Here is a 16781-nt window from a genome sequence, read left to right as displayed (position 1 = left end):
AGGCAATTATATGTTGAAATAGCTTTAAAAGTTTTTTTAAAATTCTATTTTAAGTTCTCATACAAAGTATTGGTTAGTCATAACTCTCTGCACCCTAGTTCAAAATGAGATAAATTATATTAATTAAAAATGCAAAAAGCCAGATCAGTCTATGCAGTCCATTCTCAAAATAATGATCGTGTAGTTAATCAGTACATTGTAACTATAAATATATATGTATTTATTTCCTGACTTTGCCACCAACTTTGCATGACTTGGGATAGAACGTGTAAGCTAGAATCTTCCAGATGAAACTACAGATAAAATATATTTAAGGCTTATTGCAGTTCATTGTGATTGTAAACATCTTTCAGCTCTGTTAAAAGAATTAAAATCAGTCTTTAAAAGTGTGTTCTTTGGCCTCTCATCTATAGTTTTGGCATAGTATTACAACTTTGTGTTAGAGAGACTACTGAGAGAAGAACGAACAAAATAATGTGTATGCGTCTGACTTTTCATTATTTACCTACTCTCAAAGACAAATATTCCCTAAAGGGATGTAAGTGGGAGAGGGTGTGTGCAGCAGGAGTTGAAAATGAAGCCTTTTAAAGTGTTTCTGATTGGACACATAAAAATTGGAGGCGCTCGGTATCACCGCTTGCTCTTGAAAATCTTAGCCAAGATTTTTTTCTTTTTTCCCAGAAGAGCTATGGCCAGGACGGCTGAGGCTTGAAAGCTGTGTATTTACATAAGCACAAGTTACCAATCTGTGGTTTTTAGAGATGTTTGAATTTCACTGCGTTACACTTGCAGTATGTTATAAATTGCTCTGAGTAGTTCACAGATTGTGAATGCACAGCCTACAGAGAATTACCCCTCTCGTTGCCTCCTTCTTGTTAGGAAAAGTAGCAATTTTTGTGGTAGTTTTTGAGGTTCTTGTTTGCAGTTGTGGATTGGTCCATGCCAGAAATGTGTGGCTAGTCACTGATTAGGAATTGCTTCATTTTGATGTACTGCCTCCTTCACTGAGGCAATAATCCATGACTTTTACATGTGATACAGCAGTCTTCTGAGAAGAGTTCTGGAGACTTATATTGCTGAGGGGTACTTGCATCCCTGTAGAAGGAAAGGTCCCTTTGCACTCTCACCTACCCTGCAGACTTGCATGTCTGTGCACACAGACAAGCACAGTCACTCCTGGAGGGCAGAACTCTCTCTCTGCTCCTGGGAGGGTCTCCCATAGTTTGCATGGACTTTTGCCTAGTGATGGGTGCTGGTTCAGCTGATTCTGGAAGGCAGACTCACCCCCCTGCCCAGCCACTGGCAGTTCACTTTGCAGTCGCTGTATCAGTTGAGCACAGAGTGGCAGCGCACATCAGATGTCCCTTCCTTGTCAAGCGGCAATGGAGTGATAGCTGCATTTATGTCCCTTCTGAATCCCAAATCTCCCATTCCTTAAGGAAAGGCTTGAGGTCTGACTAGGCAGAAACACACAGGCTGTGTACAACCTGTCTGGGTTTGTTGTAGAGCCCTGGGGTGCTCCCAAGGGACCAACATCCCCAAAAGTGCCTTGGGCTGTGCTTCTGCTCTGCAGTGGAGACCACCAGAAAAGCCCCATGTCAGGCACCATGGGGGTCTCTCTGGGGGTGAGAACCTCAGGGGGCTCATGAGGGCGTAAGGATAGGGTCCATCCCACCTCCCCAGCCAGGGAACAGGAGAGCCCCAGCCATGGGCATTGGCGTGTCTCTGCCTATCCTGGAGCTCCTCTGAGATGCTGATGTTTGAGCTGCTCTTCTGGGTATAGAGAGGGAGGCAGACTTGGCTGTCTCACATGCAGCAAATGTATTTGCAGGGCATTGTTAGTGCTGGGGGCTGGAAGAGCATCTCCAACCCTCAGGAGTACTTCTGGAGCATTCTTGCCTGAGGAGAGGAGAGGGATCACCACTTTTGTGCTCAAAGAAAGCATCTATTTGCAGAAAAGCCTTTGAAGACCTGTATTGGCTTCCCATCAAAGTTAGCCCCTCTCCTGGGTCCAGACCTTTAATGGTTGAGAAGCTTGACCCAAGGGTTGTGGACACATCCAGGGCAGAGCAGGCAGCCAGAGCCCAGCTGGGGGGTCTGCGGGAGGGCAGGGGGATGAGCACAAAATGGTTTGGGCTTTTTGTTTTGTTTTGGATGTCTGCCAAGCAGTTTGTGGGCCATTCTGTTCCCTTTCCAAGTCAGGTACCTGAACTTCTGGGGCAGATGATCCTCAGCCTTCTCTCCAGGTCTGGCTGGAAGGAGGTGTTGTGGGGGACTGCCACCAGCCTGTGCCATGACAGGGGAAGAGGGGCTTCTCTGCTGAGCCTGCCAGCCCAGGGCATTGCTGTTGCTCCTGGTGTTCTTGGTGCTGGGCCTTGGTAGTGGCTGGTTTCAGAGCCCTGGGAGAGCTGTGCCTGCAGCGCAGCACTGCCTGTTGGTGATACCTGCCGGGGACAATGTCCTGTGACTGCTGATGGCCCTTCTGGTACTCCAGAAGGCTGAGTCTAAAATACCTGCCCTGCCTCACCCAAAAGGCTTTCATCAACTATTGTGAATCATTCTTGTAGTTCATAGTTTTAACTCTTTCAATAAGCTGGGAGCCTGCAGTCTCACAAACAACCTCCATAAAGAGGTGGTTGTGAGGTGTAAGTGGGCCATAACTTACAGGGATAACCTTTTTAGCAGGGGCTGTTGAAATAGGGCAAGGGTTAATGGTTTTAAACTGAAGAAGGATCAATCTAGAGTAGGTATAAGGAAGAATATTTTTACAATGAGGATGATTAAATACTGGGATATGTTGCCCAGAGAGATGGTGAATGCCCCATCCCTGGAAATATTCAAGGTCAGGTTGGAGGGGCTCTGATCTCGTAGAAGATGCCCCTACTTTATTGCAGGGGGTTGGACTAGATGACCTTTAGATGTCCTTTTTGACTCAAAATATTCTATGATTCTATGAAAATATAGACTCTTGTTTTAATGTCTGCAGCTTCTTTGAGTGTATATTTTTTTTCCTGGGTTAGTAGTTCAAGCCAATCCTTGCTTACTATGTTATTTATGTACTTCCCTTTCAAAGTCTAAATACATTGTGCTGTATTCAATGCAATGAATGATTTGGGACAGGCTTTTTAACCCAGTCTCAGAACTCAGACCCTCTTATTTATGAAGGTATTTTAACAGCAAGATGTTTCCACCTTTGATTTCCTAAAAACGTATGGATCAGCCTAAATCCAAACAAAACTTACCCAAAATACATTGTTAGACTGCTCTTAGTAAAACTAGTTATATGACTGGTGAGAAACATGTCTGAAGATAAAGTGTGTGTATTTGAGATGTGAGCACCTTCACATGTACAAAGTTTAGTGTTGCAAGATCAGCCTGCCCTTGATTTGTCAGGGCTGAAAAGAATAGTTTTCAGTTTTCAGTGTCTAAAACTCTCTAGTGCTGAGTACTGCCACAGGGGATCTGTGGGCTGCTGGTGTTCTCAGCAGAGATTTGTTATCCCAGAGGATTGTATCTTATAGCTAGAAACAGTGAACAGTAAAGGTTTGATTCTGGATTTTTTTTTGGTCATTTTTACAGAGAAAGAAGTTTCCAAACTAAAAAAAAAAAAAAAAAATCTTTAAAAATGGCAATTAAAAATTGGTGAAAGTTAATAATTAATGGCTTGTAGCTGATTTATTAATAGCCTCATTTTTCTATGTAATGAAAATCTTAAACTGTCTTGTATATTAACTATAAAGAAAAGAAAAGTAAGAAGTGAGATTGGTCTTGATTTAAAATTCTTTTAAACATACAGAATTGCAGAGTTTTATCCATAAAATGTTTAAGTTTGTTTGCAGAGTTCTGTTTTATGGATTATTTTATATAATAAAATATGGAAGGAAAATTTGGGCTGGCAGAATTTTCAAAGCTTGTGTTAAAGCCCCTAACTGCTTCTGGTATGAAAGTCAGCTAAGCAGCCTTGTGTTGTTGTTTCCCCCAGGATATCTTTTATGCTTTCTTTTTTTTTCCCTTCCTTCCCTTTGGAAATCCAAGTGTTTATTTGCATGCAAGTTAGGTGAATTCTTTTATCTATTTGTGTATCGTAAACCAAAGCAATTAGCATACTGCAGTTACAGTACACTTAAAAACCAAAACAACCCTACAAAACCTTCAGTCAATATTATTCCTGGAGGGAAAACTCTTAATTAAATTGTATGCAAACTACAACAATAGGCAAAGTTGTTTGGTGTTTAATAATAACTGTTTGGGGCAGAGGGAAGAGTGAAAAAGTAAGTGTAGCAGAGAGCTTTGCATGCCATTAACCCAAGGATAGAAATGAGGTCAGCCTTTGAAGGGACGGACAACACACTCATCTGCCAGCATTGGAAAGTCCCAAAAGATTAGGTTATTTGCCAGATGTTACTGGGAGTTCATCATTGACACCCTCTGCTTCACGGGCTTCATCTCTCGCCAGTGTTGCAGTTGCCTTTTCTGCCCTTTGCAAGCTTCCTGTAGATCTTCTCCTGTGCATAATGCTGAGTTTTTTTCCTTGAAATAGTTTTTTTGTTTTTGTTTCATAGCAATAGGCATAGTGAACCATCTTAACTTGTGAAGCTGATCTGAAGACTCATTGTTTTTCTTTCCTACACCCACGATAATCCTCTTGGTGTAGGAACTGTGGACATGAAGCACGGTGACTGCCACAGCTCTGGGAATGGGGCTGTGTTTGTGAAGGGATTTGCAGAAGATGGACTACTCACCTCACTTAGTATTGGTAACCTTTTGAAGATGAACCAAAATGGGGGCAGACTTCCTTATAGGCTAAGAACTTTCTGTTCCTTTGCCTGAAAAATAACCGTAAATGCAATTCTAAGCAGACCATTCTTATATTATTAGCAACTTTGTAATTAATCAAATAACACACTGAAGCGTATTTAAGTGTGTAACCCACCAAAAATTGGTAGTGAGGGAGAGTGGGTGCTATCAGATCCCTGTTAGTAATGACTGTGTGAACCTGGAATGGCGTTCTCTGCATGTATCTTCTCCTTTAAATCTTTCAAGAGTTTGGTAGTAAATATTGATTTCAGCTAATGGTGGTTTTAACTTCTTTGTGCACATGCTTTGCCCCAAGGGACTCTGTCACGTAGCGGGAGAAGCCAGGACTTGTTCATAAAGAACAGTGCAAATGTGTTTTCCTTTAAAATGCTAGATGTTAGTGGTAGTCTCTCGAAGCAAGATTCCTGCCACTTGTGTTGCTGCAGTTGTTTTGCAGTTCTGCCACCTTCCTGTGAGCAGAACAGTTTGAGATGGACAGTGACCTAAACAAAGTCACCATGTACATCCAGTATATTATACTATATGCTATATTATCACAATGCCTCTGGTAAAAGAAGCCTCAGTGTTAAAGCTTTTAAAATAGTGGAGAGCCCATTTGTAGCACACCATTTAAAGCATTTGATGCTTTCCATCTTGCTTTAAGCCCATCTTTCCCTCCTTTTCCTCCATCTATTCCCTTTCCTCCCTTATTTCCCTTTCCTCCCTCTATTCCCTTTCCTCCCTTATTTCCCTTTCCTCCTTTTCCTCCCTTTCCTCCCTTATTTCCCTTTCCTCCTTTTCCTCCCTTTCCTCCCTTTCTTCCCATTTCCTCCCTTCCTATTCTCCCTTCTGTCACTTCTTCCACTTCCTTCCTTTCCTTTTTCTGCTTTTCCCCACTCCTGCCCTGCTTTTCCTCCTCTTCCCCTCCCCTTTTTGTCTTTCATCCTTCTTTCCTTTCTTCCCTCCCTTTCAAGACCCTGATGTCTAACTTAGTCTTCTGACCTGAGCACTTCAGTTAAATGTCTGATGAAACAGGACAATGACAATATTTGTTCCTATTGAGATAAACTTGACATTCAGATGCTGTTTGGCTATCTGCAGATATATGATGTTCTCCCTAACATTTGTCAAGTCCACAGACCCAGATACTGGTTTTACTTCAGTAGGTCTGGATTAGCTGTTGAATTTCCAGCACTGGAAAGCAGAAAAATTGCATGTAGGGAAAATGGAGAAGCGCTTCAGGTATTGTTTCTGTGTGTTGGTGTGTGAAATGCTGTTGTTGAACAGTGCCTTTTCCTCAGCGTGGTACAGCTTGTGCTGCTGCTTGTTCTGTTAAGCAAACCTCTGTGCAGTCAGCGAGGTTTCAGTCTGGTCTCTCATGTGGTTTCAGACTTGTAACAGCAGGTATTAGGGTTATTCTGCAAATGCCATCAGTGGGGGACAGTTGCAGAACTACAAGCCTGGGCCATTTCCAGGTTAGGCTGGCCCTGTTTGGCCAATCCCAGAGTGCAAAATAACCACATTATTCCTCAAAGTGTTTTTCCAGAGTCGAAGTAACAGCCATCTTGCCCTATAAAGATCTTATTTCTCCTATAGAATATTTCTATGCTGAGATAACTTTCATGAACTGTTTTCAAAAGGGCTAGGTTTTTTTGGTTTTGTATTTTTTTGGGTTTTTTTGTGTTTTCATTTTAAAGTCACTTTTCACTTCTGTTCTCCTGTTTCCATTTTTGTCTTCTGTGGCCTGTGTTTAGTAATTCCATGGCCATTTCTGTAAAACAGCAAATCCATTTGCACTATAGCGAGTGAATCTGTGATGGGTTTCCTACACTGAAAAGGGGAGTCCAAGAAATGCAATTGTTTAGACTGATGCATTTCCATTAGACTTGAGAGACTGATCTTCCAGTGCAGAGGACAGACTGTGCCCTTTGCCAAATACTTGCATGGGTGATACACAGTGTTGGGCTCTCATGCTGCTGCTACGTGGGAAGGCAGCAGATCATCTGCTTTCTATTTTGAGTTTCTTTTTCAGAGATATCCTTTTACTCTCCTCCTCTTCCTCAGCCCAGTCGTCAGTGGTCTGCAGTCCTTCCAATGCCTTCCTCTTTTCCTTTTCCTTTGTGGTTCTTTCTCCCTGTACTTCCCCCACCCTCCTTAATTCCAGAGTTTTCCAACATTCATTGTCATTCCATTTTGAAATATCCTATATTTGCCCCATATTTTTTTAGTTATCCCCAGTTATTCTTCTTGAGATGAAAGCAGGTCTGCATAAGCAGAAGAAACTCAGGAAGCAGCTATTTGGCTTTCTTTGATAACAGAAACAGTGGGTTTTAGTGGACAAAGGCTGAGTTGGGGAATCAAAAACTTTTCTCCTTTGGCTGATTTGAAGGGGAATGGATATACCTGTAAGAAAGAGCAGGGAACAAAACCTTAGGACTGCTGGGGAGCCTTCCCAGTACTGGATTTTGTTTGGGCAAGCCATAAGTAAACCATGTGGCCATTTAAAAAGAACTAGGGTGTTTGGAAGCATAAAAAAAGAATCTTTTTGATTCTCCTTTTGCAAATAATCCTGAAGCGTGTCAGTGGCTGGTGACTTCAGAGATGCCAGCCATGGGGCAAAGACCGAAGGGAGGCTGCTTGCTGCTGAGGCAATTCACACATCAACTGCTTTTTGAGAGCACTCGGCTCTGCCTGAAGATTTATGGGCCCCTCTTCTTTTAAAATAAATGAGTAAAGGACCAAGCTGAGTGTTTTTCCACACATAAATGTCATAAATGCAATCCCAAAAACATCACTGGAGTACCAGCGAGGGCTCAAGCCCCAGCTCAAATGTGCATTGTGTTAAAGTCCTTCTTGGGAACTCTGGACACAAATTGCTTTCCAACATCCAGAACCATTTGGAAATGCTTTAATCCTGAAACCAGGGGGTTTCTAATGGAAATGCTGACAGACCCTTCCTTGTAGCAGCTGAAGCAGGCAGGGCTGTGATAATGAGCCCTGTATGCCTGCATGTGGAAAGCGTGATGCTAGTTCAGAAAACAAGCACTTCCACTGAAAAGCCCACGCTGAGAAAAACCACCCTGCACTGCTCCAGCACAATGCTGCTTAAAATTGGCTTTGCTCAAGCAAGTATGTATTGGGAACAACCGTAGGCATTAACCCTGCCTGCACTACACTTCCAAAACCAACAAGTCTTAATAGCATTTCTAATAACACTCTAATTACCTATAAATAGCACTGTACTGAATAGCCATGAGTAGCAGTTTAAAACACTGCATACATCGATGGGGTTCTTTGCTATTCACAAGTGCAGTGTAACCATGCCTCGTCTCACTTTTTAAACATTGTGCCCATGACCCTGAAAAATGGGAGATGCTTCACTTATTGCTCATGTCTCTGCATGCTGCTGCTGATGCTCGAGACCGTGTGTTTTGTACCTGTATTTGGAAATCTCGGTGACCTTGGTCACACCAGGCTGAAGAAACCTGTCTTGCAAGCATGAACCCAGGTGATTAATTTCAACAAACAGGTTGCTTATAAGAGTGTAATTACTCACTCGTGGAAATGGCAGGATGGGTGCACTGACCTGCATTAGACACATTGTAGTATACACCTCCCCATCGGTTCTTTTTCCTCTGTTAATCAGAGGCCTGAAAACCCTGCAACATTTAGACAGCTTGAGGTTGAAGGCTGAAATGTCACTTTTAAAAGAGGGTTAAAAAGGTCACACAGCTGCAAATAATAATAGCCCAATGAAAATCAGATTCTTACTGCAGCCCACTTCAAGAATAACACTGAAACAGGAAACAAGCCTGCTTGATGTTTTTACCAGTATGGCAGTAAGATTACTGCTGAGTTTAAAAAGGAGAGAGAGACAGAAAGGAGCATGCTTTCTTGGTCTTAGATTTAAGAACAGCTTTTCTGGTTAAGAAAAGATGATCCTGGAGCTCTGCAAAATCTCCTTGAGGAGCCTGAGAACATGGGGTACTTCCCTCTGGATGCTGCTGAGAGGAGATGTAGTTTGTCGCTGTTTTCTGAGGGTGGTTTTGTTTCTTCTGTTTGCTTTTGTTTCTTTGTTATGTTCTTACATTCCTCACTGTGGATTTCAGTTTTATTAATTATAATAAAAATGTTTTAGAAGACTCTTATGCAAAAAATTGAGGAGTAGAAGAAAATCTTGGCTTGCTGCAGAACTTTCTTGTTTCTCTCTCATGTGACATGGCTTGGAGAAGTCTTTCTTTTGTATTTTTATTTATTTCTTATTATAATTAGAATACCTTAACTTCTCCTGAGCAGAGTGATATTTCAGGAGAATGGCAGGCTACAACAGCACAGCAGATTTCCTCACTTACACATTCTGCCAATAAGGCTCTTTACGTGGTCACAATAGGGCAATAAATGCTGACAGATGTTGTTAACATGTCTATTAAAATTCAGCCCCCTTTTCTGCTGGATTATACACTCATGGCTATTGTTGATAATATCAAAACTAATGCTGACATATCAATAATAGTGTTCACTTTTATTTATAAACCCTGATTTTTTTCTTCAAAAAAGTCACGAAGTTGCAATAAATTAAGCTGTTGATAACAGAAGCAAAAAATTCTGACTGGAACAATTTTTTAACTTTATAGTCATCATAGATTTTTCTGATTTTCTTCATGTGCATTAATTGCAGCAGTTATTGGTAGTACTACAAGAGTTGCACAAGTGTAACTTGAATTTTTAAGATCCCAAAGGCTAATAAGCACCCTAATTTAGATGGAAAGGCTGCTCTGATATGTTTTTATTAGGTGTAGTCGAAATGTTGCCATTGGTTGTGTTATTTCCTTCCTTCACCTGCACACAGTGTGGAAAAAGAAGACGTGGATTGTGTGGCCCAGCAACACACGTGACACATGTGAAGAGAAGTGTGTGCCAGAGGCTGTGTGCAGCTGTCTGAGCTGAAGGACGGGAGATGTGTGCCTGCATCCTGAGAAAGGTGCTATGCAAGCCGTGCTGTGCACAGCCACAGCACCTCTGCTGCTGAGAGCCCCCACCCTGCTGCAAACCTGGGGGGAGGCTGGTGGTGCTGGTGCATCCGCAGCTTTTGTGGGGTTCTGTGGGGTTGAGTTGTGCAGGAGGTTCACACTCACAGCCCAGGCTTTCAGCTGCTTGTTTCTGGTCAACATTCAAGCATAACGCTGGAATTATTGCCGTATGATAACCAAGCACCAGACATTTGCAAAAACTGTAGGCAGCAGGCAGATCCTTTCACTCATTTACTGTTGTAAGAGAGGCAATGGTACCACAGTCTCAGCTGCAGTCGTTGCATCACATGTAAATGCCAATTCTGCACTGTGCAATTTGTCTTGAGGGCACTGTACTACCTGGTAACACATTATATAGGTCAAGTTCTGCTAGACAGCACCTTGGAGTGCAGGTGATACAGCCATTCTGGATTATTACTTATTTTATGTTTAGTGTCTGCAAACAATGATTCTCATGGAAACAAGCAATTGCTTGTATTTGGGGAATACAGTTTGATGTTGAATCTGATGCCTTTCCAGATCCTGAGAGTAAACACCAAATCCATGTTTTCTGATAGTCAATTTTCTGGAGCTGTTCCCTGTACTCAGGATTCTAGTCCTCATCTAGTATGTTATTTCGGTACTCAGTCCATGCTTATCTACCTGGATAACCTTGAGAATCATTTAATTGTTGTCAGAGCATGCACTGATGGATTCAGGGACTAAAGGTCCAGGTCAGGGTGGGGAGGGAAGTCTTATACTTGCAATACTCAATAAGAAATCAAACTCCGAATAATTCCTGGTAATGTTTTGAAATTCACTTGGACACTTGGGACCAGAATTTTAACTATCTTGTTTTCTTTAACTGAGTCTCATCTGTTGTTTTGCTATTGAAAATGCTGTTGTCACTGTCCCCTGAGGAGGGGAAAAAGGGGTAACAGAAATTTTTGGCAGTGCTTCAGTTGCAGGAGCAATTGAGATATTAAATAAAGCCTCTCATTATCCATGTGTAGCTTCTTCTTTTTTTTTCTTTCTGTGTAAAGAAAAAAGTTGTCTTTAGGAAAGACAACATGCCTGGGGTCATATCCCATAAATAGAGGTGGATTTAAAAGTCTAACTTAGCTGGAGGTTTTGTTTTTGTTTTTTTTGGGGGGTTTGTTTTTCTAGTCAGTTATCTCTCTGTTGCTTGTTTCTTTCAGACAGGATAGTGTAATTCAGAGTATTTTTAATGGCTTCATCTCTGAAGAGCTTGTCTATGCACAGTCTGGAACTGAAATAACTGAAATTAGACGTAATTTAACACCTTTAGTTATTTTAGTATGCGAATATACTCTTTCATTTCTGATTATGAGTATCCTATTTCAGTTTAACATAGCTGTAAGTTAAATCAAAACAGGATATGAATAATTTTAAAGGAGTAAATTAGGCACAATTTTAGTTATTTCAGTTCTAGCCCTGTGTGGATACATAAGTTATGCCTGAGTTAGGGTCTTTCTTGACACCTGATTGTATTATAAATCACTTGTCCCAGGCTAGATGTTGGTAGACATACCCATATCAGGAAGACCATGATGCTTATTTTCAACTTTGGGGAGTAGTGTCCTTGTGGATGTTGAAGGGCAAATGAAAGTAGAAATCCTTCACTTTTGGATTCTGCTTCTGCAAGTCAGTGGAGTCAGACAGAGTGGAGTTTTTAATGTCACAATTAGGAAAATATACTGTCAAGCTAATGTTGTCCACCAGAATGAAGTTTAATTAAAAGGAAAATGTTATTATCCAATGAAAATAATTTCTGCAAGTACGGGTCTGGCTGATGTACAGGTTAATGGTGAATTACACTATCAACTGTGAGCATGCTAAAGATACTCCTGATGATAGGAAGCAATGAAATGTAGTTTGAAAAAAATTCAGTGGGTTTGAGCAACTTTACCACCTGTCCTTCTGCAGATTTTTGTAGTTTTAAAATCAAATTCTGTTTCTCCACCAAGGTATTTCTTTTTGGTTCATGAAAAGGTTACCCAAACACAACCCAGGTATTTTTCTGAGAGATTGTGGGGAGGCTGTTTTAAGGGATTTCAGGGAATCTCTAAAAGTAAGTCATCTGCTTTAAGATGGGTCAGCCACTACATTCTAGCTGGTAAAAACAGTTGTTCCAACAGGCTGAAAACATTTTTGAAATAAATGGCTTACTTATTTTACTCCCTAGAATGATACTATTTTTTTTTTTTCTGCTCAGGGACACTGCCCTAGTATTGACTCAAATTGAGCTGCATAACTGCATTCTGAGGGTGAATGTTTCATCCTTTGCCTTTATTTAAGACTTGGGAGCTTTCCCCCAGAGTTTAGTTCAAGGTTGCATGACTGGAACTGCTATGGGGAAGTGCAGTTTTAGACAAAACTTCACTGCTGAAGCTCCTGAGGCTCTGGTTGACCTTTTAAAGGATGGGGATGCACAGTTACCTTGTGTGTAGAGAGCATGTGTGTAATGTATTTAAGTTATTAATATCAGACAGTATGGATGCAGAACTTCAAAAAGTGAGCTCTTTCTCAGAAGTAACCTAGACGTCTGGTTTTAATGTTGTTCAGCAGGAACTGAAGGAGGAAAGGTAAAAACCTTTAATTTAAGATATTTCTGAGAAGACACGGTCTTATCTAATAACAGCACTGAACATATGCTATTTTCTGAGGCAGATTTATGCTGTGAAAGCTGAACTTTTTTTTTTTTTTTCTTTTTTTTTTTTCTTTTTTTTTTTTCTTAAAAGTAAATTGGTGCTCAGGAAGGAACAGTAAGTTCTTAGACTGTAGGGAGCCTGTTGAATATTAGCAAAACTAGTACTCTGAGTATGAAAACTTTGTTCTGATCTGTTTGCGGAGTTTGAAATAAAAGCACAAACTGCGATTTCTGTATGTTGCATGCATGTGTGAAGTTTAGAACGTGTATATTCATAGGTTCCCTTTCTTTCCCCCTCCCCCTTTTAACATGTAGATTTATGAGGAATCAAAGATGAACTTGGAGCAGGAGAGGCCTTTTGTCTGCAGTGCCCCAGGCTGCTCACAGGTGAGTGGAGTCAGCGGTGGTATTAATTGAGTCCTCAGCACTAGCTCTGGCTTGTATAATGCCTCCTGATATATTAACACATGTCGAATAATAATATGTGTGTCAGGGGTTTTTTTTGTGTGTGTTTTTTTTAAGACCTGCTTCCCCTCAGTTCTCTCCTTTCCCACAAGACATTATTACAAAACATTTCAAGCAAATACAACAGCCAGTCAAAAGTGAGTCGGTACAAGTGCTCCTTGAGCTGCTTCTGTGCCTTTTCTCATCCCAAAGCCTAATGTTTCAAACGATGTGTTGCAGATTCCTTTAGGGACTAACAAGAGAGGACACACTAGGCAGGACACATTTATCTGTCTTCTACTGAGATGTATGGTGGGATATATTGTGTTGTTGTTGGAGGTGATAACCCTCCCAGGTTTTTTTTTCTGTTTTATATACTTAAACACAATGATATCTTATTATCTGATCTTTATGTATTTATGTATTGATTGATTTTTAATCTTTAAGACATCTTCCTACTAAATATTTTCTGTGGAAAATGCAACCTGTAGATAAATTTTGCCCCAGGTGTGCATTTGGGATTCCTGTCCTGTTGACTGGTGCTCTGCCATATGTCTCTGAGGGCAAAACCTGACCTGTAACATTAGATGTTTAATGAGCTTAAAAAACCCTGAAGTGACAAGGATTTTACCTGCTGAGATTTGAAACGGGGTTTGTGTGGTTTTTTTCAGTGATTTTGCAGTGATGAGGGAAGTTCCCCAACATGCAATGATGAGGGAAGATCCATGTGTGGCAATCCTGACCGTACCGTGTTTTAGTAACAAGAGTTTCTGAGTAAAATCTTCAGACAAGGGCATCTTTTGGGCTTTTGCCACAGGCTTCCTCTGTGCATCTATGTCAAGTGATACAGCTTTCCCATTTCCCAGAGTCCTCCTCTCTTAATTAGTGACTCTTTCCCCATTTCAACTGTACACTGGGAGCTTTCAGCTGGCTAATATATTTACAACTCTTTAGGTTCTTCTGGCAGAGGGATGGGTGTCTGTTAATGAAGTGTAGGTGTTGATTTTGCCAAGAGCTGAAATAAGGAGAGGCAGAAGCCTTCAGTCCAGTTAACAACTGGCTGAATGGCTTTGCTGTTTCACTAAGTGGGAGTTTTTCTAGGGGAAGCAGCATGCATCTTTTGGATTATCCCTCAGGCTGAGTTAAACTTTCACCATTCTGTCACGGAGGTAGAATAAAAAGTATCTGAGTTTAATTGTCAGGATTTGTTTACCTTTTGGATGAAACTAAATTCCACTGAAATGAGTGGACTTGAGTGTTTTTATGTCAACTCTTAATTAATTTCCTCAGTGGAGGAGAGTCTGATCCAGACAAGCTCATTTAGGTGTTTAGAGAGCAGGTTTGGTTGCATACTGTTACAATTTGGAAAGATGAACAATGTAGGCATGACTTCCATCTTAAAAAACATTTAACTTCCCCTTCCCAAACACGACCTCTGTTTGTTATAAGTGAGGACTTGACATAAGAGCATAATGCAGAGCTGCTGTCCAGCTAGAGCTGGCTGGGGACTGGCTTCTCTCTTGGTCCATGCAGACGTGTGCTGAGGGCTGATGGAGTCGACCTTCTGCACAAAGAAGAAAGTAGACTTGGAAAAAAGGCAGAGAAGTCTGGGCTGGAGGAGCAGTTTCTCCTCTGTTGACCCATGCCCTGTTTAAGCTGGCTGATTTCATCATGGCATCCATGAAGAAAAATCCATTTCCAAGAGAAATAAATGTGGGGTTTTATCCCCCCCTTCATCATTTCATTGAGCAAAGTCTTTCTCAGATATTCCTTTTGTTCTTAACATAAATTCCTAGTGCTGCATTTCTTCCAGATGAGTAAGCAATGAACCAGGATTTCACAGTGAGGAAAAGGTCTTTGGGATTTCTTTCTTTTTCAGTTTTTTTTCCCCCAGAGAATTCAATTTCATTATTTATGCTGCTTTGTCTATGAGCTTACAGAGATTCTCAGAAGGTGTAACACACAGCAATTATTTACACTATAGCCATGAGGAAAGTCACTTAGCCAAGAGTATATTGTGTTGAAAATGTTAAATCCCTTTAACTGTGTTGTAGCCTTTTTTTTTTCTTCTATGTACCTGTTGCTGTAAAAAGCTGCTTTTAATTTTTTTTCCTCAAGCCTTGGTGATACAACTTTTGGCTTTTGATAGTCCTGAAATAACCCAGTTGAAACCTTCTCAATAGCAAAGGTCTGTGTATGCACATTCTGGTGAAGGAAACCTCACAGAACCACTCTGCTGTTTGAGCTCAAATGTGCTAGTGCTTGAGCATTTATTTAAGCTTGTCTCTTCTTTGTTTTGTTCAAAAGAAGCTATTTCTTGTAGAAGTCTGTAATCAGATTGTAAACCAAATTTAGCACACTGGTTAGTTTCTTACAAAAAACATCTCTCCACCTTCGCTGCTTGACAAAGGAGGAGAATTTGATTTAGTATCATAAAGGGTTATAGCTAGTTGCTACAAAGCTGTGCATCATTTCACTGCTGCTTCAAATCAAGTCCAAGTATCAGATATTTCCAAATTAAAGACTTGTTTTGCCTGAATACTTTTGGGTAGAGAAAAGCTGGCTTATTTAGTTATTTTTATAGCTGTTCATCAGATATATGTTGCAGAAAGACACAAAAGCAGAAAAATCCAGTGAAGTGATTTAAGATTTGCCTGATTACTTAGCATTTGCCGTGGGCTAAGAGCACACGGAACAGCAGTCCTGGCAGATGCTCTGGCACGTGGTGACTTGTGAGGCTGTGCTGGCTGGAGTGGGTGTCTGAGACCCTTACAATCTACAACTCAAACAGTAATTTCTTTTCAAGCAGTTGCATGACACCTTACAGTTTGTCATCCCAGAGAGCACAGCAGCAAATGTGTTTCTAAATCAAGTACAGCTATTACTCATACTCGTATTTTCAAATATTCTGTTTCCTGTGCCATTTGGACACATTTCTAGCTGGATAAATTTCTTTCACTCTCTCATTTTTGAAATTCTGTCTAATGCCAAAAGTTTATTAGAGAATTAAATTCTTCTTTTTTTCTTTTTTTTTTTTTCTCTCTTCCTCTCTCTTTCTCTGTGTTTGCCTGACAGCGTTTTCCAACAGAGGATCATCTGATGATTCACAGGCACAAACATGAAATGACTTTGAAGTTTCCTTCAATAAAAACAGATAATATGTTATCAGGTAAGAAGACATGAATTCAAGAGTCAAGATAACTATTCAGATGATGTTGAAAGCATGACTCCTATTGGAATGCTACTGGCAAAATGACTCCAAGATTGGTTTTAAAAAGCCCCAGCTCCAATTAAATAACAAGGAGAGATGAATTAAGCTAGAATGTGTATCTTTGAACAAAACCACAGTTGCCCGTCTTCTGCCTTCATACATGTTTGCCATGAGAAGGAAAGAAATCACTGGCTCTCAGGCCTGCTGGCATCTCTGTCACTTATTCCCAGCGAAATACAGGCACTTAAGTGCATGTCACTGGGCAGCCCAGAGTGTTAATGAAGAGCCTTTGTGCTGCTGCTGTAAGACTTGCTATTTAAGCTGGCCAGACTCACTTCAGCCTCTGGAAGAGGCCACATTGCATGAGCCACCTGTGTGGTGACTCAGGCACTGCCCTCTGTAAATGGCCATAGCCAGAAAGGTGAACCAGTGGGTGACTTCCAGTACTCTTTCCCCATCTCTCTCTGCACTTCCCCCTTCATAAACAGAGTTTATTTGGTATTAGATGCAGTTGCATCTTATAGTTTCTTGAGTAGTATGTTATGCAGTCTTTTTGTGCTCTTGTCTATGTAACCACATTGCTTGCTGGCCTTCGGCCAGTGCTGGGTAAGGTCAAGCTAGCCCTTCATTTTACTTTTTTTCCTCTCCT

The 16781-nt window shown here is 40.9% G+C and overlaps 1 protein-coding gene across 3 annotated transcripts in view; it reads left to right on the top strand.

Moving 5' to 3' along the window:
* CREB5 (cAMP responsive element binding protein 5) overlaps window positions 1–16781 on the top strand; it is a 256147-nt gene that overhangs the window by 30124 nt on the left and 209242 nt on the right. For all 3 annotated transcript variants that reach the window (XR_010081997.1, XM_063409813.1, XM_063409803.1), the window contains 2 exons: window positions 12793–12864; window positions 15997–16090. Coding sequence is in view for 2 of the 3 variants with exons in the window: in XM_063409803.1 (XP_063265873.1) it covers window positions 12793–12864; window positions 15997–16090 (166 nt within the window). In the remaining variant the exon portion in view is untranslated. The remainder of the gene's footprint in view (window positions 1–12792; window positions 12865–15996; window positions 16091–16781) is intronic.

Source organism: Prinia subflava, chromosome 1 (assembly GCF_021018805.1).
Source record: "Prinia subflava isolate CZ2003 ecotype Zambia chromosome 1, Cam_Psub_1.2, whole genome shotgun sequence".
NCBI lineage: Eukaryota > Metazoa > Chordata > Aves > Passeriformes > Cisticolidae > Prinia > Prinia subflava.
This window is presented reverse-complemented; position numbering and strand designations above follow the sequence as displayed.